This window comes from Chiloscyllium punctatum, chromosome 10 (assembly GCF_047496795.1).
Source record: "Chiloscyllium punctatum isolate Juve2018m chromosome 10, sChiPun1.3, whole genome shotgun sequence".
In the NCBI taxonomy this organism is placed as follows: Eukaryota; Metazoa; Chordata; class Chondrichthyes; order Orectolobiformes; family Hemiscylliidae; genus Chiloscyllium; species Chiloscyllium punctatum.
This window is the reverse complement of record NC_092748.1, coordinates 6,953,916-6,980,694: the sequence shown is the minus strand read 5'-3', so window position 1 is coordinate 6,980,694 and position 26,779 is coordinate 6,953,916. Positions and strand designations below refer to the sequence as shown.

At 39.6% G+C, this 26,779-nt stretch overlaps 1 protein-coding gene across 1 annotated transcript in view; it reads left to right on the top strand.

Moving 5' to 3' along the window:
• traf3ip1 (TNF receptor-associated factor 3 interacting protein 1) overlaps nt 1–26,779 on the top strand; it is a 174,530-nt gene that overhangs the window by 27,349 nt on the left and 120,402 nt on the right. The window contains exons 2-5 of the mRNA XM_072578390.1: nt 11,914–11,982; nt 16,353–16,514; nt 18,602–18,751; nt 23,585–24,001. Coding sequence (XP_072434491.1) covers nt 11,914–11,982; nt 16,353–16,514; nt 18,602–18,751; nt 23,585–24,001 — 798 coding nt within the window. The remainder of the gene's footprint in view (nt 1–11,913; nt 11,983–16,352; nt 16,515–18,601; nt 18,752–23,584; nt 24,002–26,779) is intronic.

Below are 26,779 nucleotides of genomic sequence, written 5' to 3'. Positions count from 1 at the left end.
TTTCTGCCACCGTAATACTGATTACAATTTGCTTTTTGAGTTGTTTATTCATCTTTTAGTTTGTAGCTTTTTTAAAACTCATACAGTCTTTCCTTGACGACATAAAGATCGAAGCCGAAGGCTCTGCAATCTCCTCCCTGGCTTCCCAGAGAATCCAAGGATAAATCTCATCTGGTCCAGGGGACTTATCTATTTTCATACTTTTCAGAATTGCTAACATTGCATCCTTGTGAACCTCAAACCCATCTAGTCTAGTAGCCTGTATCTCAGTATTCTCCTCCATAATGTTTTTTTTCCCAGTGTGAATACCGACGTAAAATATTTATGTAGCGCTTCTCCTATCTCGTTTATTTTTTGTTGCATCTTGCACCTGTAAGTTCAAGTACGAAAATTTTTCTACCTGTTCTATTCAGTTTTCTATGAATATATGAACATTTCTTGTTTCTTTTGAGATATTAATTACTTTGATTTGTCAGTATTCAGTTTCATTCCCAGGTTCATGCCTGCTGTTGCTCATCTGTTTGCTAGTTCTTGTAATCCTCCTTCTGTGCCTGCTGCAAACGCTCTGCCATCTATACATCTAACTGATAACATTAACCCACCCCAATCTTAACACCAGATTCTGTGTCTTGAAAACCTTCTTTGATCCTTGTTTCTGCTTATATATTGAAGAGGACTGGTGATAAACAGCCCCCTTGTGTACCCCCTTTTCCAGTTGCATTATTTATAGACTAGGGAATATAAATTTTGGAGTGACTGTTGTTTATACCTTGGTCATAACCAAATATTCATGGTTGTTAACACTTGTTACTTTTTAAGACTCAGGCCCAGTCAAGAATATCAATTTTAGTGGGTTTTCTGTGGTTATATTTGAAATAATGGGTTGTCAGTTCTGTAGCAATAACTTCCATGTGATTCATCCACGAGTTGTTTTTGGTGGAATTTTAATTATGCATTGACTTGAAACACTTGTTTCTTTTTTGAACACACTTTAGAGTAGAAAGTCCAGAATTTAGAGACTAGTCAGCTGAAGGCATCACTGTCAATGGTGGAATTAACACATTAAACATGAATAATTGGAGAATTGAAGTGATCTCAAACACTTATTGGGCTGGAGGAAGCTACAGAGTTGGGAGAAGGGCAAAGTCTTGGCTCAACTTCAGACAGTTAGCAATGACAGAAAAGAAGTCAGTGGCTGGAAAACAGTTTGTGTTCAATATTGAAAGCTTTCTATCATTTTAGTTCCATGATCAAATGATCAGTACAACACAGCTTTTGAAAGACATTAGCTCCTTGGTACTTTTCTTCAGAAACAAAGTTAGTAATGTAATCCAAATATTTGAAATTGAAGTGTCTAGAGGTTTTTTATTCATTCATCGAATATGGGTATTGTGGACTGGCCAACATTTATTTCCATGGTTGCTTTTGGGAAGGTGTGGCTCCAACCAGCCTCTCACTTTTGTAGTATCCAGTGCATCCAAGCATTTCTTGTTATCGACTGACACCTATCTTTTGGGCGGCACGGTGGCACAGTGGTTAGCACTGCTGCCTCACAGCGCCTGAGACCCGGGTTCATTTCCCGCCTCAGGCGACTGACTGTGTGGAGTTTGCACGTTCTCCCCGTGTCTGCGTGGGTTTCCTCCCGGGTGCTCCGGTTTCCTCCCACAGTCCAAAGATGTGCAGGCCAGGTGAATTGGCCATGCTAAATTGCCCATAGTGTTAGGTAAGGGGTAAATGTAGATGTAGGGGTATGGGTGGGTTACGCTTTGGCGGGGCGGTGTGGACTTGTTGGGCCGAAGGGCCTGTTTCCACACTGTAAGTAATCTAATCTATCTTACTGGGGGTAACTGGAGGAGGTTGAGATGGATTATCCATTCAGCACTTTTGGCTGAAGGTTATTGCGAAAGCTTCACCCTTCTCTTTTTCACTGATATGCTGAGTCTCCCATCATTGAGAATGGGGATATGTAGAAACTCCTCCTTCAATGAATTGTTTAATTGTCCATTACCATTGACTTCTGGATGAGGTGGGACTGCAGAACATAGATCTGATCCATTGATTGTGGCTGTTTGTAACTTGCTGTTTATGTTGTTTGGTACACAAGTAGTCCTGTTTAGTAGCTTCATGTAGATTTCGTTTTTTTAGGCATGTGGTAAAAATAAAGAACAATAGTTTATAGTTTCAAGTTGAAGATGACAAAGGAAATGCTGACATTTGAGCAAATTTATTTGTAGTATAAAAACCTGTGAAATAGACTTGCATCAAAGAGCAATAAAAGAAAGGAAGCCCTTCGGGACCACTAAATTTAAGGCTATGTCAAGATAATATTCTGGGATATTGATTTACAAGGGAGACTAATGCTGTTTTTCTTCCTGAAAATTGTAACATGTCAATTTTTCATCCTTGGTGGATTCGGTTGAAAGCAGCTGAGACAGTACATGATAAGTCTGCCTTTGGGTTAGCGAAGGGAATTTTGTAACAACTGTTAATTATCTAGCAAATGTACACTTGTGAATATCCATGGAGAATTGAAGTTGATTAAAATGCACCCAAGCTGAAATAGCGTATTGATGCTTACCTTCCAGGATCATAACTGAATTCTACAAAACGTAGGAGTAGAACTATTCAGATCTTCAAGCCTACATTCCAATCAGTATGATTCTGGTTAATATTCTGTCTTAACTCCACCTTCCTACACTATACCTCAAATTCCCATAATCTGGAAAGGTTTGTCAGTCTTTGTCTTGCATGTACTTAACAACTGAGCATTCACAGTTTTCAGACTCCAGACACATTATAATATGGTTGATTTTAGCTGCCCTTTGGATTATTAGGGATAGGGATAAGTACTGGCTTAGCCAGTGACACCAACAATCCCATGAATGAATAATGAAAAGACAAATATCTTGGAGCATAGACCTAAAATCATTTGAGTGAAGAAAAATTTCCTGATCTCAAGCCTAAATATCCAACTCCCTCATTTGTGACTATGTCTCCTGGATCTAGACTCTAGTCTGAGGGAAAACACCCTTTCAGCATCTACCCAGACAAGCTCCTTGAGGTGTTTTACATGTTCCATTGGGCTTATTACTCATTCTCCTCAAGTCTAGAGTATGTAGGTCTTTTGCACTCATCTGTCTTCCTGGAACAGGGCTCTCATCTGAAGAATCAGTATAATGAGCATCTGTCAGAATTTTCTCTAAGGCAAATAAAACCTTGCTAGGCCTTGTCTCAATAGGGCTCTATACAACTGCAAGAAAATGAGGACTGCAGATGCTGGAGAGTCGGAGTCGAAAAGTGTGATGCTGGAGAAGTATAGCAGGTGAGGCATATTCCAAGGAGCGGGAGAGTTGACATTTCTGGCATAAGCCCTTCATCCTTATGCCTGAAATGTTGACTGTTCTGCTCCTCGGATGCTGGCTGACCTGTGCTTTTCCAGCATCACACTTTTCAACCCGACACAACTGCAATATTAACCTTAATTGTTAAGGGATTACAATATAATATGTGATGGGCCACTTGGACAAGATAACAATGTCAAGCAACAGTAAAACCAAATAGTGATTGGCAAAGAATGGTTCTCTCCTTTTTAAAGTCAGAATTTATGTTGTCCTAAAGTTATTGCAAATGCTAAAGTGGAGACTTGCTAAAGGAGTCAAGTATAGCTACCTCAGGTTAATATAATTTTTGCTGGTGAGATGTCTGAAAAAATGACTTAGGAGAAAGTCTAAAGTTGATGGTAACCCTTTGAAAAGATGAGATATCTTTTATATTTTTCTGCAGTACCTTTGGGAGAGGTACAGTGCTGTATGGGATTAATAGGAATGAATGTGCATTTAGAGTGCTTAAACATGTTGGAACTGTCTAGCTAAATGGAGCTGTTTAAAAGAGCTGTTAAGGTGTTTAAGACTTCTGCCTTTTAAATATTTGAAAAATCTGTATGCTATTTAATGCTGTTAACACTACCATTGGAGGATGAGTGCTGTATGACTGATTTCATATCCATTAATTATCGCAGCAGGGCGCCTGTCATTTCACCGTTGGATTGACAGTTTCATGGAATATACTCTTGAAATGGGACAGCAAATTTCAATGCTTATTTGGAACAGATTAAAGGAAGTTAAATCGAGTGATTTTTTTTTATTAGTAAGGGTTTTTTTTGTTAAAGTAGTTTTAAAATAACTACTTGAGAATGTCATTTTGCCTCATTTCAGCATGGGCCCTGAGGTCAGGCCATGCTGAGTTAATGGGTGAGTAGATCAAGGGAAAAGGGTCCTGGTTGCGGTGGGCTGAATTGGCTCAGGTTGCCGTAAGGATCATAAAGGGCATGAAGGAATGGATACATTGGCATAGGTTGGTACAATAAGCTGTGGAGTGTGGGTAAAGGATATAGGTTGACAAGGAGGGTATACGTGACCGAGGAAAGGGATAGGTGAAGATTATGTATTGGCATGGAGGGCATAAGAAGCAATGGGGTGGGTGGAAGGCATGAGCTGGCTTGGATGGGGGATGGGTGGCTGGGTAGAGGCTATATGAGGATAGTTTTTTATTTTATTGCTTTTCTTTTGATATTTATGACAAAGTACTTGTACATTGAGGCAGATCTACTGCACCCAGAAGCCTCTTTAATCTTTTTGGAGACTCAAACTGTATGTTCTATTTCACATGCACCCCTGACTTGCAGCAGTTCTCACTTTTGACGGTGTCTTTTGTAGGAACCAGTGGGCTTGTTTCTCAAATTCTGGTTGTATGTCTTTCAATGCCAAACCTGTTTTTGAGACCCTGTTGTAACACACCCTTTAGAGGAATGGAATATCTGTGATAGCATCTGGATTTTCATGTTATAATGTACTTGTGCAGATGTTAGAGATTGTTCTTTGATAAACTCTAAAGTAACGCTGAGTGGTGTTAGTCTCAACATTATTATCCACACACAATCAGAATCAATAATTTTGGATGATATTGTTTGGGGTTGTATGGAATTAGTGAAAAGTATATGTTGAAAATTTGATTTAATTAAAAAGCCAGTAGTTTTTGAGCTTTTATTTGTTTTAGTCTGCTCTGAACCTGTGGAGTGTTTTTAATACTATTTTCAAATCCACTTATTTAAAAGATGCATTACAGAATATTAAATAGATCATCTGTTTGATCCAATGCTGTATTTACATGAGTTATATTTGAACTCTGTTTGTTTCAATTGATGTAACCAGGCATTTGATACCAAGTATGGAAAAGCTTCCAGTAATGCTCAAAAGATTTGATATAAATCAAATATGCTCATTGATTCATCTGTAGGTTCAGTTTTAACATACGGAAGCCAATGTTTTCAAATTTGTGCATATTTTAACTGTTATGAAGATGTAGGTGTACTGTACCTGTAAGGAAGTTAAAAGCTAGTAGAACTACCTGACAGGACCAAGTGTTCTGAAAAAAAAGTAATATTTGGTCGAACAACTCGATTAGCTGATTGCCTGGAGACAAAAGCAAATTTGAATTCGGCCAATCAGTTTAAATTGTACCCTGAAAAAATATCAAATTCCAATCAAGTTTGAGTTTAGTAAATTGACAAGCTTAAAAGCCAATGACACAATCTGATGCTTTAGGGGTATGAGACTGGGGAAAATCGAACAGTTGAGAGGAGAAGTGCCACACCATCAGTATGTAGACACTGCCTGAAAAATAGCTCTCTTCAAGATACTTTTAGTGATCAATAACCTGTGAAGCAGAATCCCCAAGAAGACAAGAATACAGAGAAGAACCGAAAGCTGCCTGGTTTTGAGATAAGAAGTTTTATTTTGTAAATCTTAATCAGGATTTTTATCGGACCAGTATTGTAAAGGGGAAAGTAAAAGATAGGTTAGAAGAAGGAGTTGTAAATAGTTGTTAGTTAATTAATCTCTGTTATACTTTAAGAAATAAGGTTGTTAATTTTTACTTTAAATAATTCTTGGCTTCTCGAAGTTTCGCAGATGACGGCACAGGATAAACCTGTTCTGTGTTGCTGGCTTAAATTGAGCAGAAGGGTTCAAGCCAGTTATTACACTCTGTCTCTCTCTGTCCTGCGCTGACCTCACCATTTGCTACCTTTGTCTGTACCTCTCCCTTTTAAAAGTGCTGTTCTTTTGACTTTTTTTTTAATCCAAAGTTCCAAAACAATGTGACAACATATAAAATAGTAATTGCTGATCCTGGATTTCAAGGATGTCACTTCCATCACCTAAAATACCTAAAAAAAAAAGGAGCAGCCTCTTGGAGCCAAAATATTTCCTGTCCTCCATTTTGGATTACCCAGAATCTTATTTGACAATCTTACCTTCTCTCCTAGTCAAAGAAGCTTTGCACCTTTAACTTATGCTGTATAAAGGGGGTATGGTTTGGCCTCCAATGCTGGTTCTGCACTACATTGAAAGGCTTCCTGAACAAATACAGTTTGCATGTCTCAAGAGATCTGAATTGAAAATTTGGGACATAGTAAGTGAGAAGTCCAATTTCAAATTCTCAGAAGATTCTTTTCAGTCATTTGGAAATCTGTGAATGTTTCTCCTTCATTTGTTCATTTATCTTTTGCAAAGGATGGCAAATTACTGAACTGTTTTAAGCTTTTTTAAATCATTGTAAATGGATATTTTACTTTATAGTCTGGATATTTGCAGAAGAATCTTAACTTGTATTTTATGTCGCTCTTTTAATACAAATCAATCTCAAGATGTCACAGAGAAAAATGCATGAAATTAAGAGTGGAACCAGAGGGACAACAAAAGGCTTGGCCTGACAGAATAGGTTTTGAGAAGGTTTTTAAAAATATAATAGTGAAAGAGCAGGATGGAATGGAACTGATAAAGGATAAAAGATGGTTTATGGTTTTGTTTTTGAGCTGGAGCATGTTGAATCTTTTGTAAGCATTCACATGGAGTTGACAAACTGAGACTGACAGCTGGGCGAAGCTATGATCCTTTGTTGATGATGTTACGAAGAGAAGTGGATAGATGAAAAAAGAGAAGGAAGAAGAATAGATCTTCAGATAATAGTTGAATTAAAAGCATTAAAGTGGTTATTTATTCATGGGATGTGGGCAGTGCCAGTGTGAGCAGTGTTTGTTGCTCTTGAGAAAGTGATAGGCAGCTATTTTGTATTGCTGCCTTCCATGTGGTACACTGAAGTGCTGGTAGGAAGAGAGTCCGAGGACTTGACCCAACTACAGTAAAGGAATGGTGATATAGCTCTAAGACAGAATAGTGTGTAGCTTGGAGAGGAATTTACAGGTGATAGTGTTTCCACGTATCCATTACATTTGCGCTTCTAAGTTGTAGAAGAAATGGCAATGGACAGTGCTGTTGCTGGAGTGTTAGTGAGTTGCTGCAGTCCATCATGTAGGTGATACACAATGCTGCTGTGTGACCATGGCAGAAGCAGTAAACGTTTATGATAGTGGATGCTGTGCCAATCAGGCTAAAATGACTGAAATGTTTGAGCTATCTTTTGAATTTAGGAGTGAAATAATCCAACTGAGGGCAGTCCATCAAACTAAGCAATGGAGGAGTATTATAGGAAAATAATCCCATGGGCGGCATGTTGAGAGGTGAACAAAGGATACAGAGCATTATTGGATATTGCTCATGATTTTGGTTTGGTCTTGTTTCTGAAGGATTTGAACCTGGATTTTCAAGACACGGGTATATACTGGGAGGTGACAACACATTGAAGGACCTTGGGAGATTTTTGATGAGGGATGTTTGGTGGATTAAAGGGTTGTATCATAACCATGTACATACTTAGCGCGTTCTCTGTGTGGCCTGTGAGCTGACATTTCTATAAGCTTATATGTAGCCCTTTTGCAGTTTTTGAGTACTTAAAAAAATACTCAGCAGCACAGCTTTACATGTTAATCAATATGAAATTTAATTTATTAATTTTTTAACCTTTATTGAAAACTACTGAAGTGAAAAGTGACAACAATTGCAGATACAACAATTTGAAGTTAGTACAGATAAGTTATATTTGCAAATGAAAAGGAGGTCACTTTTTGCTAACTTTGCAGGCTTGGCTTATTTGAGGATTCTTTTTCCAAAGAGAAGAGTTGAAAATGTGAAGTCAGATTCAATGGCCTGTGTAGTTGAAAAGTTGGAAGTTGCTCTCTTACAGAGGGATTGAGTAAGACAGGTCATGATAGTGAGTAAAACCTCCTTTGTTTCACTTTTACAACACTGCAGACTGTGGCTTTTGATAGCCTGGTTCAGTATAGCTGAAATAACTCCACAGAGGCAGATATCCCATCACCAAGTCACCCTTTATTTACACGTCCTTGACATGATCCAGCTCCCTCTGAGCTAGCTCTGAGTGAACAGGATGTCGGACACTCCCATGCTTATTTTTTCTTCCTTTTTCTTTTTTGCAGCAGTGATGGTATAAGCTGCCTGTGCAGCTGAACACAGCTTCAAGTAAGCAAAAAAGAAAAGAAAAGCCAGAAAACAAACAAACAATCTCAATAAACAATAAAAAAAACAACTCCCATGCTTATCTGTTAGCCAGGCCTCCCTGATTGGACCAGATTAACGGCACCAATCAGGGAACTCCTATTCTATGATGTCCACCTGGCTGATCTCATTATAATCACTACATTCCTCCCCTCTGAGTCCGAGGACATAGGCTGATTCTTTATTTTTGTAGCTCCTTCTGGAGCATTTTGACATTGGTTCGGGTTTTTCCAACTTTGCCTTTGATATGTGTGGCATGTAACACATAGTAGCTTGTCTCTTCTGCCTGGAGCATCTCAGAAAAAAATCATTCTCCACTTCAGGTGCCAAAGGTTTTGAGGTGGCGACATCTGTGTCCATGTCAGGTTCAGCGGTAACTTCAATGCTTGATGGAGAGGAAGATCACAAGGGTTCCAGAACAGTTGGAAATATTGATGAGCTGGGATGATAGCTTTTCTTCACTTCCCTGAAACCCATGGCTTGGCTATGTAACCATTTCCGGGCAGACCCCTTTTTAAGAGTGGATGCAAAGGTGCTAGGACAGAGGCCAGGTTATGTATAATTCCGTCATAATTTACTAACCCAAGGAAAGACTTAAGCTCTGGTACAGACATGGGAGCTGGGACACCTTTGATCACCCCAATGGGTGTAACCTGATCTTATTGACTCTAGCTCAAATGGGTCACTTGGGGTGCCTGGAACATACATTTTTCCTACCTCATATATACACTTGCCTGGGAGAAACATCCAAGGACTGTGTCCAAGTTCTTCAAATGCTTATTATTGGTCTTCCCTGTTTTTAGCATGTCATATAGATAAGTGAGAACCTGGGGTAGACTTTGTAAAATTTTCTCTGTCATCTGCTGAAAAATTTTGCAGGCTGATGATACCCCAAATGGCAGTCTCGTAAATTGTTAAAAGCCCCATGGGTATTATTGTATTATATGTCCAGCTTTGTGAAGGACAGCCTCCTTTCCAGCTTCACATACAAATCCTGTATGCGACGAATTGGCATTTATCCGGCTGTGAAAAGTGGTTTACTGTTTGTTTAAAATCCCTACAAATGCGAATCTTGACCTCTTGGGCGTCACAATTGGTCTGACCAGTGCTGCCCATTCTGCAAACTGTACTGGTTTGGTTAATCATTTGCTTTCCAGCCTCTTGATTTCTGCCTCTAATTTTGCCTTTAAGGTAAATGGCACTGGGCAGATCTTACAGAACCATGGAATTGTTTTCTGGTCAATATACAAGATGGCCTTGGCTATTTTTGATAGTCCTAGACCTCCTGAAAAAGGTCCGGGTGTTTAATTAGGACTTCACTCAGGCAGCCATTTTCTAATTGAAAAATGTTGGGTCAGTCTAGGTGAATCTTTCTCAACCAATTTTGCCCCATCAAGCTTGGACCTGAGCCTTTTACTAGAACCAGTGGCAACTGAACCAGATGCTTCTTATAAGAGGCTGAAACCAAAGTTGTTCTCTTATTCTGTAAAGGTTCCTCGGTAAAAATTCTCAGTCTAGCTGACGTTTTGTGCAAACTTAAGGGTTGGAGTCCAGAGTGAATTTTGTTAAAGATTGGTTCTGCAATCACTGAAATGGCCGCGCTGGTTTCGACCTCCATTTGAACCAGTTGTTTATTTTGATTGGTTTTGATTTCGAAATGGCTAAGCAATTTAATTGTATAAACCAGATGTAGGTGGACTTACCAGGGTGTGCACTCTTCAGGATACTGGCCTACTCTTACTCAATTTAGGTCCAGTGGGACTTCTTTGCTGTCTTAATTCCACGTACCAGCAGCAACTGGCTTGCCGGCTTGGATTCTGAAGAAAACTTTAACCCGTTTGGCCAAGGCTTGGCTTCTTGCTGTGGGTTGATGTAGAGTCCCTCTTTTCAGGAAATGTCCTAAGTGAGGCTGTGTAATTGCCTTCACTTGAGTGGTGTTCCCGAAGCTCAGTCAGACTGGTGAGGATCTCCACTTTCATCGGAACACCCTGCAACTCATTCTGTGTATTTTCAAACAGTAAAGCCAGTTGTAGTGCCTGCCTGAAGTTCAGTTAGGCTTCAGCTAATAGGTGCTTTTGCATGGTTACATCATTAATCCCACATACCAAACAGTCTCTCAGCATCTCATTAAGGGTGAAACCAAAGTTAAATGCCTCTGGAAGTCACATTAACCTAATCAGAAATTCTGATATGGATTCCCCAGGTTCTTGAATTGTCAAGTAAAAGAAATAGTGTCTCAGAATTAGAGGCAGCTTGGAGTTGTAATATTCCTTAATAAATCTGTCAACCGTTGAAAGGTTTTAGTATCTGGTGCCGCGGGGAAAGTTAGGCTCCTCATAACCGAAAAAGCTGCAGGTCCACAAGCTATCAGGATAATTACACGTTGCCTTTCATCTGCCCATTGTCATTTGCCTGAGAAACAAATGCATTCTTTCCACATACTGGACCCAGTCTTCAATGGCAGGATCAAACAAGTCAAGCTTCCCAAATAACAGCATGCCACAAATGCTTGCCCCAAATCAAAAATGACTGTTGTAAGCAAATTTCTACAGGATCATGCTTTTCTTTGGTCACCATTAGAATAACTCCACAGAAGTTATTTATCCACTCCTATCAGCAAACCACCATTTATCTACATATGGAGAATCCTTGACACTGATGAAGCTCCCTTGGAGCCAACTCTGACTGAACAGGATGTCTGACACTCCTGTCCATGCCTGTCAGCCAGGGCCTCCTGATTGCACCAGATTAACAACCCCAGTTAGAGAATTCTTTCATCCTATGAGGGCTACCTTGCTGACCTCATTGCAGTAACTACAATAGCAGTCCTGGATGCCTCTTCCTGTCTCTATGTTGAGAAACAGTTGCACTTTTGCAAAGTCTGTCCGAAAGTGGCCAGATGATTCTCCTCAGAATGGCTGTCTCTTGCCAGCTTTATCACAACCAGACAAAATGCTTGCAATGGTTAATTTTGCTGAATATTTTTTCTACAAAACAAAGTCATTTATGCTAGAATTTTTTGTCATGAACTTCTCATGTTCAGCACTGCAGAAGAAGCTTTTGAGTCTTTGCATTTGCTGAGGGTTCAAAGGACAGTCCTGGAAACCTTGAATTATTTAATGATTTTTTTGTGATTTACTACTAAGGTAACACAGTCCAATTGTCTATCTGCTGTTGGCTGCATTTGAAGGCACAAAAGAAGTCGTGTGGCTTTGGGGTTCGGTATTTTGTGTGACTCCTTGTGCCGATCATAACAGGTTAACTTTCTTTACAAAATTTTACATTAGAACAACATGTTTATTATAATAAATAAGAGTGTGACTATTGAAGATGGAGTAATGGCAGCAGTTTTGAAAGGGAAAGGGGCTGGTGCCTTCAGAGAATGAACCATTGATAGTTGAATAAATGTGTTCAGATTACTGTTCTTTTCTATTTTCAGGTGATAAGAACCACTGGATTTTTGAAAGGTCTGTATACAGAGTTTGAGATGAAATCTGACAATGTCAAGGTAAGTGAAAAGTGATTGCATGCACAGAGTTTATATGCTAGACTGTTTAGATGAAATCATTTTTAAAAATCAGAGCACGATAGAATCCCAACAGTGTAGAAAGAGACCATTTGACCCATCAAGTCTGCATCGATCCTCTAAAGAGCATCCCACCCATGCCCACACTATCCCCATAACCCCACACTTACAATGGCTAATCCACCTAGCCTGCACATCTCTTGACACTGAGGCAAATTAGCATGGCCAATCCACCTACCTGCACATCTTTGGGCTGTGGGAGGAAACTGGAACACCTGGAGGAAACCCATGCTGACATGGGGAGAATATGCAAGCTCCACACAAGACAGTCACCAAAGACTGGAATCAAATCGGAGTCCCTGGGACCTTGAGGCAGCAGTGCACCACTACCATGACACCCTAGACTGTCCCTAGCGCAGTACAATTGATGAGAGAGAATTCACCAATCTTGCATTCCCAGTGGGTAGCTGCGTGGGAAGAGGCATGGCTATAACACTGTAAACCTGATCTCTTCATTTGTATTCCAAACACACAATGTTTTGAAAAATTAGAGCACAATAAATTGGAGATGAATGACCCTTTAAAGTTATTTAGAAATTGTTTGGAAGTTAGTAAACAGTGTGTGGATGAAGGACATGTGCAATTGGCAGGATGAGGGAAAGTGGTTTCCCTCAGAATCTATGCCAAGGACACAACTTTTCACCAGTGTTATTAATGACTTTGAAGTAATAAAGAGTTGACTATCAATGTTTATAGGTGGCACTGAACAAGGAGAGGTGTAAAAGCAGGATGTCTCAAAGGCATTTAAGGTCGATTGAGTGGAGGTTTGATATGGCTAAGTTCCTTTGGAACTAAGAACAGTAAATCATAAAATTTTCTAAATGTTGAGAAGTTAAGAACTGTGAAGAAACAAAAGGAATTTGGAATCCATGCACAAAGTATACAAGTACATGAATGAATCAGAAAAGCTAATGGAATGTTGGCTTTGTCTCCAGTCCAGCTTCAGTTTGTCAATCTCATCTGGAGTTCAATTTGGGCCTCCCACAAGGAGTAGAATATATTGGGTTTGACAGGGGAACAATGCATAATAATGATACTTGTGCATAGAGGTTAAATCTTTGAGGACAGGCAGAATTAACTTGCTTTATATTTTCTAAAGTTGAAAATAATTGATGAGTGGCATAAACTAGCCTGTTAAAATAATAAAATAATACAATTATGTGTATTTTTATTCCCTTGAGTTATCAAGGAAGATAGAGCCAGATAGCTAAATGGAATTGAGTTGTAGGATGGTCATGATCATTTTGAATCTTGGAAGACGCTCAAAGGGCTATATGGCCTACACACATCTATCTACAAGTAGCATGCAGTTAGGAGAATGTGTTTACTTGTCCATACATAAATGAGTTTTTAATGTGAGAGGGAGGAGGAGGTTGGTTAGTCCTGATATTCTGAATATATTTGTAACAGTTCTGTGATGAACAAACGATACTCTTTGTCCCACAGAATCCAGCACATGTCTTAAGAAACTAACCTGTTTTGGAATAAATAGCAGCTTACAAAAATTTTGCCAGACTAATACCAGGAAGGCAGAGGTTGTCCTGTGAGGGAAGGTTAGACAGAGAATGTTGTATCTGGTGATTTAGAAGAATAAGACATGACTTAATTGAAATATACAAGATCCTCCTGAGTCATGACAAGATAAATGTGGAGAGGATGTTTCTCACCTAAAACTAAGGGTTTGATCATTGGTGGACCATTTAAGATGGAGATGAGGTGAAGTCCTTTTCTCAGAGTGTCGTGACTCTTTGCAACTCCCTAAAAATGTGGAAGCAGAGCCTCGTACATTTAAAGGTGGATAGATTCTTGTTAAGAAAGGGGATGAATGTTTTTGAGAGTAGATGGAAATGTGTATTTATGGTTATAATCAGATTAGCTAGGATCATTTTCTCAACAGAAAAATGATTTATGATTTGAAAGACACTTAACTAAAGCTTGCGTTGTGATTTTAATATGGGACAAAGTGAGGCAGTGGGCCTCAAATTATTCCTTGGCTAAAGTGGGAACTAAACACGACCTTCTTGGTATTATTTTGAAATGCACACCATCTGTTTAGTCAACTAAGCTAATCATTCCAGACTGAGTATCTCATTACATAGGAACAGTGTAATGATTTCAAACAAGATTTAGCGAGAATATAACTAAATAAACAAATTGGTTGCATCTGTTCTAACAATTGGTTACGGGGTCAACTTTATTACATTCAAGTACAGAGGAACCTTGATTATCCAAATGAAATAGGTGGGCACTATTCAGTTAATCGATTCAATGCCTTTCCTCTGGGGCTTGGAGTTTTCTGTTAGGTCCGCTTCCCGTTGAGGAGACGAGGCAGCCATACACTGGGCACAAGCCCACGGCCCCCATCTGCCCTCAAACCCATCCAGCATTGCCCCCCACCCGCCCTCCCAACCCCCTGTCCAACACCGCTCCCACTCGCCCCCAAATCCCATCCCACTCTGTCCCCCCGCCCGACCCCACCTTGTTCAACACCGCCCCATGCCCACCACCACCCCCTCCCCCAACCCTGTTCAACACCGCCCCCCCGCCTATCCCCCAAAACCTGTACAACACTGCCCACCCGTCCACGCCTGCCTCCCGTCCACCCCCACCCCCTCTCCGGGGCAGCCAGACTGACCACCTGCAACAAGTCTACTGGAGATGATGCTGCTACCTTTTGGGGGTGAGTCTCCAAATAAACACACACACACACACACACACACACCTTTTTACTACAACTTTGCCCTGTACGGGACAATGTTGGAGAGATTATCTGGGGAAGGGGGGTTTAGGGTACACGTCTGTGTAGAAGTCTAGGGAAAGGGTGGAGGGAAAGAGAGAGGGCGGGAGGTCAGTCATTTGGAGATGGTGTCCGGACTCCCATCGATGTCCAGGACTGTTCTCGGCAGCATTTCAGTAAACCAGGTTTGTTTTTAATCTTTGTAAACAAAAGACACGATCAGTGTTGGAATTACGTCTTTGATGTAATGTTTCTATCGGGATCTCAAGATCTCATTTGGATAATCGAGCTTCTTCCGTATATCTGTTTACTTATGGTGAGATAGTTGTTATTTTTAATTTATAGTAGCATCTGACAGTATTGGAAAAGTTTAATGGAAACAATATTTATTTTGGACATTTAACTCCAAAAATGGAAAATTAATTTCCATTGTTGTTTCTAGCAGTTTCCCAAAGTGGCTGAAACTTCCTTTGCCTGTGGGAACTGAAGATGTGGAGGTGCTGGTGTTGGATTGGGATGGACAAGATCAGGAGTCACACTATGCCAAGTTATAGTCCAACAAGTTTTTTTTTAAAATCACAAGCTTTTGGAGCGCTGTTCCTTCAACAGGTGAAGTCGACGCTTCATCTGATGAAGCAAAGGCGCTCTGAAAGCTTGCGATCTCAAACAAACCTGTTGGACTATAACCTGGTGTTGTGTCACTTCTGACTTTGTGGGAACTGAAAGAGCTAGAACCTTCTCTAACACTGGGCGTACTTCCTATTTTTGTTATGTTATTGTAATGGCTAATACCATGTCCAAGGCTAAAATACAGCCCATAATTTCAGTTCTTCTGTCTTGCACTTTGTGGTTATTGTTCCTCTGATCTTTCCTCCTTTGTTCCTTCAGAGCTTCTGATATCCTAACTCGTACACTTTTCTGTTCTTTAACATTATTGATCTTGAAATCACACTTATTTTAAAGTGTTTCTTCTTCTTTTGTTCCCTCTTTAAGTTGTGCAATTTTGATTCCTTTTTTCTCTTTAAACCTGGACTTTAGGTTTGGTTTTGGTCCTTAAGTTAAGCTTCGAATTAAAAATTCCATATATTCAAGAATTTTTTGCTTCCAGACAGTTACTAATTTAACCTAATGCAATCTTGACTTAGTGATACCATGACTTTGAATAGATTGTGCACAAAGATTTGAGCATACAATTTAGGCTGATATTTCAGTCCAGTAATGAAGAAGTATGCTTAATAGGAGGAATACTTTTACACAAAACATTGAATTGAGCTTAATCACTTTGAGAAGACTCACATAAAAGAAAATCACGATATGAAAAGAAGTGTGTTTTCTTTGCATCCTAGCTTTCATTTATCTCTCACTAATGCCATCAAAAAATGGTTTATTTATTTTAGTTGCTGTATGAAAATTGTTAGTGTGAAATTTTACATGCTGTAAAAGGCACTACATAAATGCAAAGTAGTTATTTTAATGTGCAGGGTACAGATAATATAAATTAGAAATCATCATTTCAGATTGCTAGCTAACTTATTTTCCTTTATTTTCTTGTCAGGATAAGGATGCTAAAATCACATTCCTGCAGAAGGCTATAGATGTCGTGATGATGGTTTCTGGTGATTCTTTGTCTGTGAAACCTGCCCGTGTAGTGGCTGGTCATGAACCTGAGAAAACGAATGAACTCTTGCAAACTATTGCAAAATGTTGTCTTAATAAGGTAAATTATCTTTGGGAGGAAACAAACTGAGTATGTGAAAAAACCAAAAATTGGATTGGTATGCACTCATATTTTAGGTACTCTGCAAGACGGGAAGGGTTATCTGTGTCTGTGAGGAGAACAGTGTAGAACTCCAGAAAGATAAAATGAAGATAAGTCGCAGAGCAGTTCCATTGCAGAGAAGTGTGAAATGATGCATTTTGTGAGGAAGAATATTGAAAGACAATATAAAATGGGGGTACAATTAAAGGGGGCGGCAAGAGCAGTACCAAGTAATTGTGCACAGATCATTGAAGGTGGCAGGACAGGTAGAGATAGCATGAAATAAAGCGTATAGTGTCCTCCGCTTTATTAATAAGGATTGAGAGTACAAAAGCAAGGTGGTGATGTGAACTTGTAAAAGACACTTGTTAGGTCTCAGCTGGAGTATTGTGTATATTATAGGAAGAATGTGAACATGTTGGAGAATGTGCAAAAGTGATTTACAAGAATGGTTGCAGAGATGAGGATCTTCATCCATTAGGATAGATTGAAATTGGGAATGCTCTTCTTGATGAGAAGGTGGCCAAGAGGAGATTTTCAAACTCATAAGGCATGCTAGATAGAATTTGGTAAGGAGAAGCTGTTCCCTTAAAAGGAGCAAAAACATTTAAAGTGATTTGCAAAAGAAACTAAAGTGAAGTGAGGAGAATGTTTTTCACTAAGCAGATAGGTCATGGGATGCATGCCTGGTAGGATGGTGGAGGTAGATTTGATTGAGGCATTCAAGAGGGCATTGGATGATTATTTGAATTAAAATAGTGTGCAAGATTATAAGCAAAGAGCAAGAGATTGGTACGCGATAATGATGCTCATTTCTTGAGCCGGAGCAGGCACAATGGGCCATCTGGTCTCCTTCCACATTGTAACATTTCTGTGATTCAGTCTGGAAAGATCAGGTGCATGTAAGCAGGTGAAGCGGACATAATGGCATGCAGTAATATGACCTCCTTTGCCAGTCTGCAGGGAATCACTCTGCCCTTCTTTCTATTACCTCAAGATCCATTTGGATGAAATGTGGTCTCTAGCCTTTCTCAGGCAATTCTATGAGGACTGAGCTGTGAATTGCAGTTCCTGACTTGCAGATTCTGAATTACTTTGGAGTTGGCGTTTAAATTAAGTGCCTGTGGTGTGAACATTGCAAAGTCCTGGCAGCAGTGAACACTTGTCCTTCTCTTGCCCTATGATTCTATGAGATAGGTGCCAACGAGATTGATAACACAAATAATGAGGCAAAAAGAGGAAGATTGTGTGAAAAAAATGGGACATGGTGGACCAAGTGATTAAGTTGTTTTTTCTAACCATGGATGTTGCTAGATCTGCTGATTATTTCCTGCATTCATTTTTTAGTTCTCACTTTGCTTACTACATCTTGGTGGTTTCTTAAAGAATTAATAGTGTCACATTTGATGTAACTGCTCCAATTTGTCTTTGGAATTTGTAGTGAAATAATACTTTAGCAAGATGCCAGTTATGTTCAACACCTTTGGCCTTGCCTGTACCACTGCCTTGGTGGGGAGAGAGAATACATTGGCAAAATACATTGGACATGCATTTCCAATGGAATGTAAACACGTTGCCTTCAAGAAATGTTTCCTCTCCAAGCTTGTAAATTTTTAGTATATTGTTCACAGTAAATCACTGGCCGTTAGTGGGCGGCACAGTGGCACAGTGTTTAGCACTGCAGTCTCACAGCGCCAGAGACCCCGGGTTCAATTCCCGCCTCAGGCAACTGTCTTTGTGGAGTTTGCACATTCTCCCCTTGTCTGCGTGGGTTTCCTCCGGGTGCTTCGGTTTCCTCCCACAGTGCAAAAATGTGCAGGTTAGGTGAATTGCCCATGCTAAATTGCCCGTAGTATTAGGTGAAGGGGTAAACGTAGGGGAATGGGTCTGGGTGGGTTGCTCTTCGGAGGGTCGGTGTGGACTTGTTGGGCCGAAGGGCCTGTTTCCACACTGTGTAAGTAATCTAATCTAATCTGTGCAGTCAGTTTTGCATAGTGAAGCAGAATTAAGAGAAATATTGATGCATTTAATTTTCTGATCTCCAGTTTTCTAGTGATGAATCTGTGAGGAAGGTCCTTGCTGGTGAAAAGGTAGATCTTAAATCAAAAGCACTATCCAGTTCCAAATCACAGGGCAAAGAAAACAGAGAAAAAAAAGATGATGAGCGAAAGAGGCAAAAGGACAAAGAACAAGAGGTAACCTGTTGAATGTGCAGTTTTTCACAATAACCCATAGACAGTATACAGCATTAATTAAATTTTTGCTTCCACCTAATATCTACTTTATAGAAGAGATTATTTGTGTAGCTTATTTATTTAAGCCAAAAGTGAAATTGATTTGGGATAGTTTGATTTCAGTCGGCCTCAAACAGAGCAAAAATCCATGCCTTTTAATGCGGGTCTGTTTATGCACGTTATCTGAATTGTTCAAAGTGTTACTAGTTCTGTCTTTTTTTAAAACATCTTGATGTTTAAACTGACTTTTATATCCTAAATTTGCTTTTGCCTCCTGCTTCACAGCTCTCTGTAAATAAGGTATTTTATTTAATCTCGCACTGGATATTGCCAATCAACCATATTACTTGTTTTTTCGCTCAGCTCAGCGTTCATCAGCTTCAATGCTGCTTGATAGATTAAGGATTTTATTATATCTTGGAGGATATGGACCATGGTTTACAAAGAAGAATATAAGTAACGGATTGGAGTTTTTCCCATCTTCATGTTTCTGTCAGGAATCTTATAAAAATAAGGGATTTCCACCCTGAGAGTGCATATAAACTGAAAATCATGGTTAGTGCACCGGAGATGATTTGGGCCACCACGCCCATTTTCACCTCTTCTCGTCCACTGAAGCTATCCACTTTAATGCCATCTCTGTGCCTATTCCCTATTTGCATTGCATCATTGCCAAATACTTGCGCAGTTTCCTTTCCAATGTAAAATTTCTATCTCAAAGCCACAAACTCCAAAGATAAAATATTTTTTAAAACTTTGTCTTACATTCTTAATTCCATTCTTGATCCTATATTGTCAATCCCGTAATCAGTGGAAAGATTCTTCATTATTAGCAGTTTCTTCCTTTGTATTAAGGCCACAGGACATAGGAGCAGATTTAAGCCTATTAGCCTATTGAGTCTGCTCTGTCATTCAATCATTGCTGATGTGTTTCTCAACACCATTCTCCTGCCTTCTTCCCAGAAGAAACTGAGCCTCCACAACCCACTGCAGCAATACATTCCACAGATTTACCACCCTCGTGCTGAAGGAATTTCTCCTCATCTCAGTTCCAAAGTCTTGTTTCTTCACTCTGAGGCTGTGCCCTTAGGGCTTGTCTCCTTGTGGAAACATCATCTCCAAGTCCACCCTAACTACATCTCTCAGTATTCTGCAAGTTTCAACAAAATCCTCCCTCATCTTTCTAAGCTCCATTGAGTACAGAGCCTGAGTCCTCAACATCTCTTCTTATGACAAGTCCTTAATCTCTGGGATCATTCTTGTGAATCTACTCTGGATCCCTTCCAAAGTAAGCACATCCTTTCTTACGGGGCCTAAAACTGCTCACAATATTCCACATGCAGTTTTACCAGAGCCTTATACAGCCTCAGCAGTACATTTCTGCTCATGGGTTCCAGCTCTCTTGAAATTCATTGCATTTTACCTTCCAAACTGCCAACTGACACTGCATGTTAACCTTAAGAGAATCCTGAATGGTGAACTAGGTTTCCTAACACCATTTGTGTTTCAGATTTCCAAAGCCCTTCTCCATTTAGAAAGTAGTCTACCGCTCTGTTCTTCCTACCAAAATGCAATACGTCACACTTATCCACCTTGTATTCCATTTGCCACTTCTTTGCACATCCTCATAGCCTATCCAAGTCCTTCTATAGCCTTCCGGCTTTTTCATCACTGTCTGACCCCCACCTATCTTTTGTTACCTGCAAACGTAGCAATAGTACCCTCAGTTCCTTTGTCTAGATTATTAATGTATAATGTGAATGGGTGTGGTATCAACATTAACCCTTGCGGAACTCCACCACTCACTGGCTGCCATCCTAAAAAGGAGCCCCTTATCCCCATTCTGTTTTTTGTCAGTCAGGAAATCCTCGATCTGTGCCAGTACCTTGTTCCTAATACCTTGGGCTCTTACTTAGAAGCTTCCTGTATAGCACCTTTTAAAGGCTTTCTGGAAATCCAAATGGATCACATTCACTGGCTCTACTTTGAGGACAAAATGAGTAAGTTACATAAAGAATTCTGACAGACTTTTCAGACATGACCACTGCTTGATGAAGCCGTGCTGACTCAGCCCTATTTTACAATGCACCTCCAAGTGTTTCTATGGGCTGTACCACAAGCTGCTCCAAAAAAACATCTCTTAGACATTCCATGAATTCCTATTGTTTACTCCGTACCCCTTTCTGCACCTTACTTTCTGCATAAAAAACAACATTTTCCTAGCTACCATCAGTTTCAAGGAAGAGTCACCAGACCCAAAATGTTAACTTTGATTTCTCTTCACAGATGCTGCGAAACCTGCTGAACTTTTCCAACAACCTCTGTTTTTGTTTCTGATTTACAGCATCTGCATTTATTTCAGTTTTTATTCAATTAACTTGCAGTTTTCCTGTAGTTCACTTTCTTTTGTGCTGGACCCCTGATCCTGGGCTTCATTTCCTCCTGGAAAAAACATCTTACAAACCATGAACCAAAAAATTATCTCTTCCCCAAATTTGTATGCTACCGTCAGATTACCCAAATTGTATAATTACTTTGGCTGCATAACACTGCAAATGTGATCTCTCCTTCCTGACCATGTGCAGTTCAAACGAGTTTCTGCTGCAAACTTTTCATTGTTTTTGATATCCTTTCAATAGATATTTTGAATCAACTTGTCAGATGCACACTTCTGGAACAGGTAGGACTTGAACCCAGGCCTTCAAGGCTAAAGGTAGAGGCACTACCATTACCCAGCAATACCCTTAATATCCTTCCTGTATTTAAATGCTTGAAATAGTTTGCAGAATTCTAATTTAAATCTAACCAATTACTTCTTTAATTTTCAACTTGAAATGGGTAGATTTTAGCAGTCAGCTACTTGATTGTTTTACAAAGAAAGACACAAGTTCAAAGAAACTATTGGATACAGGTATACTGTTGGTAAAGGATGCTTGGAGCTTCAAAATGCAAAGAAAAAAGGAAAATAGTATGTTATAATTTTGTTTTTTTAAATTGTATTTTTTAAAGATATCTATTGTTGTCTAATATGGTCTGAAAGAATGCCTGAGACATTTTGGAATGGGTAACAAGTGATAGATATATTAATTAAGGGTTAATTTAGCATGATTTTGTTGCATAAATGGGGAGAACGAGTAATTATAGGTTTTGACTTTTATGGAATGTGATTAATGGAAATAAAGCTTTCACTGGCAGTGTGGACATTGTTAAAATACAGTTACTTTCTAGTGTATAACAATGTCCACTTGGGAGGGAAGTCCGCTAGCCTAGATATGACATCAGACACAGAGTAATCTGTTTTAACTCTTAATAGCTCTCTGAAATGGCTCAGCAAACCACTCTGTTCAAGGAAAATTAGAGACTGTTGTCAGCACCGTTCACATCCCATGAAATAATACATTTTTAGAAAAGGTTTTCACCATCAGACCTTAGTCTTCCACCTTCCTTTCTTTTTCTCTTTCAATTTCTTTTTGTGTTTGTTACATGTGGCCTCCACAATGTTGGTTGATCACTCCTTCATATCATCTATAATTTTTGGACTTGGCCAACGTAGTTACTACTGTATACCCTTCCTGCCACTAACTCACCCCATTTATCTGAACTGGGGACTGGTGGTTGGGTCACATGACTTTCTACCTCTACTCTTGTAAATATTGTGCCATTTAAGATCTAGTTCAGTTCATCGTACTTTTCCAAAATGTACTGTTTCACATGTTTCTGTGTTGGGTTACATCTGTTGTCTAGCTGTTAACGTACTGAAATCATTCTACTGTCTATTTGATGTTTTGCAGTTTGCAATGCTGCAAGTTGTATAAAAGCAAAATACCGTGATTATAGACATCTGGAAGAAACACTGAAAATGCAGGAGAAACTCAGCAAGTCCAACAGCATCATAGAGAGAGAAACAGTAAATGTTTTGAGTCTGATATGGCTCTTATTCAGAAATTGAAAGCTCTCATTCTGAAGAAGAGTCACATTGTGCTTGAAATGTTAATTCTCTTTCTCTCTTTATAGGTCTGTTGAGTTTCTCCAGCAGTTTCTGTCTTTAATTACCCTATTGTGCATTTTGCAAATAAGAAATTAACGTTATTAACAGATTCTCAACAGTACCATTTGCATAAAGCTTTTATTTTGTTGTTTCTGAACCTTCCATGTGATGATGTAATGTTCATGTTATTTTCTTCCTGCATTACCTCCAGTTGTGTCATCTTATAGGTGTTGCATGTTTCTTTTTCTCACTGCATAGAAAGAAAGCAGAATATTGCTTGTAACTACCAAGGTAGCAAACCCCTTGTCATCTACGACTTTAAATAGTTTTAAATAGTTTTAAGTAGCTGTGGTGAAATTTAATGAATTCTTGTCAGGACCATTTTTATTTTTCTGTTCAAAATCTATGGACTGAAATGAGAAAGAATAGTTGATTAAAAACAGGAAATTACTAAGGTGGCTGTATAACTTCACAGCAAGTAATTTTGCTACTTATTGTGAACTCTGTTTTTGTGAGTGTGGATTTTAGTAAACCAGTAATATTTGGTATTGATCAAGTGTCCTGCTTTGAGATTTGTTCTGGAACTTTTCCTCGTTGGAGTAGAGTACTGCATTCTGGTTGAAAATTTGAAGATTTCATTAAAACAGTTTTATGTATTGATTAAGTTAGTTGCAAATTGAGTAAAAAAAGCCTGTGGACAACTGCAATTTCTAAACAACCACAATCTTTTAATCTTTGGGTTTCTATGTATTATATTTCAACCACCTTTGCATTTATGAACTTTTTTTCCCAATCTTTGTTTGAAGGAAAGGGATGAGAATGCAATTAAGCACATCAGTGGAGATCGAAAAGAAAAGGAACAAGGGAAACCAATGGACAAAGAAAGGGATCGACACAAAGATGGTGATAGACGAGAAAAAGTAAAGGATCAGGAAAAGGATCGAGCAAGAACAAAAGAGAGAGATCAGGAAATCCACAAGAATCGAGGGGATGGAGAAAAAGTAGAAAAGGACAAGAATCGAGAAGGAGAAAAAATGGAAAAAGACAAGATTAGAGGAGATGGAGAAAAGGACAAAGAACGAAGCAAAGAAAGGGAAAGAAATAGAGAAAAAGTGAGAGAAAAACGACAGCGAGACAAGGAGCGTGAGCATTTGAAAGACCATAGTAGAGATCAGGAAGTGGAAAGGGAAAAAGCCAAAGAACAGGAGAGAACTGAGAGAAAGGTAATTATACGTTGCACGACTTTGTTTTAGTTATTGGAATATGTTAATATGTTTACAGTACAACATACAATTAAATTTTTAGCAGATGTTTTGCAGATGTTAAAATAATGTGTGCAGAAAAGTACAAAACAACTTCATGTGGTATTTGGCATTCTGCAAAGGAATTAAGTTCCAATTATGCCAACTCATTAGGGATGGGCAATGAATGCTGTCTTTCCCAGCAACACCCACATATCATGAATGACTATTATAAAAATCATTTCCGCTGAAGCATTTCTGACAATTATTGGTTGTGTTAATGAGCTTGCAAGTCATGCTGTTATTCCCAGAACTGAATGCCGTATTTAATGTGTTTAGCCTGGAAGTTTTAGACAGTAAAGTTGTGAAGTTGTTTTAACCATTCTATTATTGTAAATCTAATACGTCTTTGCTAAAATGACCTCACTATGATGGAGTACATTTAAATTTGCAAACTGCTTTAAAGAAATAACTATCAAATAGGTTTGGAACAGAGAACATAGAAAAGTACAGCACAGAACAGGCCCTCCTGCCCACGATGTTGTGCCGTGGATTATTCCTAAACTAAAATAAAATAACCTAACGTACGCACCCCTCAATTCACTGCTGTCCATTTGCATGTCAAGCAGTCACTTACATGTCCCTAATGACTCTGCTTCCACCACCACCATTCCATGCATTCACAACTCTCTGTGTAAAGAACCTACCTCCTGAAGTCTCCTCGATACCTTCCTCCTAACACCTCAAAGCTATGACCACACGTGCCAGTCAATCCTGCCCTGAGGAAAAGTCTCTGGCTATTGACTGTATCTATGCCTCTCATTACCTTGTATCTCTTGATCAGGTCACCTCTCTTCTCTCTGGAGTCCGAACTTAGTCAACCTCTCTTCATAAGACAAGCCTTCCAGTCCAGGCAGCATCCTGGTAAACCTTCTTTGTACCCTCTCCAAAGCCTCTGTATATTTCCGATTATAGAACCACCTGAACTGGACACAATATTCCAGGTGTGGTCTCACCAGGGACTTGTAGGGCTGCAGCAAAACCTCGGGACTCTTAAATTTGATCTACTTTTAAAGAAATCCAAAACACCATATGCTTTCTTAATAATCCTATCCACTTGGTGGTAGCTTTGAGGGATCTATGCATTCACAGTCATAGAGTCATAGAGACGTACAGCACGGAAACAGACCCTTTGGTTCAAACCGTCCATGCTGACCAGATATCCCAATCCAATCTAGTCCCACCTGCCAGCACCTTATCCCTCCAAACTCTTCCTGTTCATATACCCATTAAAATGCCTTTTAAATGTTGCAATTGTACTAGCCCACACCACATCCTCTGGCAGCTCATTCCATACACTTATCACCCTCTGCATGAAAAAGCTGCCCCTTAGGTCTCTTTTATATCTTTCCCCTCTAACCCTAAACCTATGCCCTCTAGTTCTGGACTCCCCTACCCCAAGGAAAAGACTTTGTCTATTTATCCTATCCATGCCCCTCATGATTTTGTAAACCACAATAAGGTCACCCCTCAGCCTCCGACGCTCCAGGGAAAGCAGCCTCAGCCTGTTCAGCCTCTCCCCATAGCTCAAATCTTCCAACCCTGGCAACATCCTTGTAAATCTTTTCTGAACCCTTTCAAGTTTCACAACATCTTTCCAATAGGAAGGAGACCAGAATCACATGCAATATTCCAACAGTGGCATAACCAATGTCCTGTACAGCCACAACATGACCTCCCAACTCCTGTACTCAATACTTTGATCAGTAAAGGAAAGCAAACCAAATGCCGCCTTCACTATTCTATCTACCTGCGACTCCACTTTCAAGGAGCTATGAACCTGCACTCCAAGGTCTGTTTGTTCAGCAATACTCCCTAGGACCTTACCATTAAGTGTATAAGTTCTGCTAAGATTTGCTTTCCCAAAATGCAGCACCTCGTATTTATTGAATTAAACTCCATCTGCCACTTCTTAGCCCATTGGCCCAACTGATCAAGATCCTGTTGTAATCTGAGGTAATCTTCTTTGCTGTCCACTACACCACCAATTTTGGTGTCATCTGCAAATTTACTAACTATATCTCTTATGTTATATCAATGATGAAAAGAAGTGGACCCAGCACCGATCCTTGTATCACTCCACTGGTCACAGGCCTCCACCACCACCTACTGTCTTCTACCTTTGAGCCAGTTCTTTATCCAAATGGCTAGTTCTCCTTGTATTCCCTGAGATCCAACCTTGCTCGCCAGTCCCCCAAGGGGAACCTTGTCGAACGCCTTACAGAAGTTCATGTAGATCACATCTACCGCTCTGCCCTCATCAATCCTCTGTGTTACTTCTTCAAAAAAAACTCAATCGAGTTTGTGAGACATGATTTCCCACGCACAAAGCCGTGTTGACTATATCCCTAATCAGTCCTTGTGCACACTGAAATGTTCTTGTGCACACTTAAATTCCTCTCCACCTAAACCTTTAACACTATGGCAGTCCCAGTCAATGTTTGCAAAGTTATAATCCCCGACCGTAACCACCCTATTATTCTTACAGATAACTGAGATCTCCTTACAAATTTGTTTCTCAATTTCCCTCTGACTATTAGAGGGTCTATAATACAATCCCAATAAGGTGATCATCCCTTTCTCATTTCTCAGTTCCACCCAAATAACCTCCCTGGATGTTTTGTTGGGAATATCCTCCCTCAGTAGAATTGTAATGCTATCCCTTATCAAACCTCCCTCCACCCCCACCCCAACTTGCCT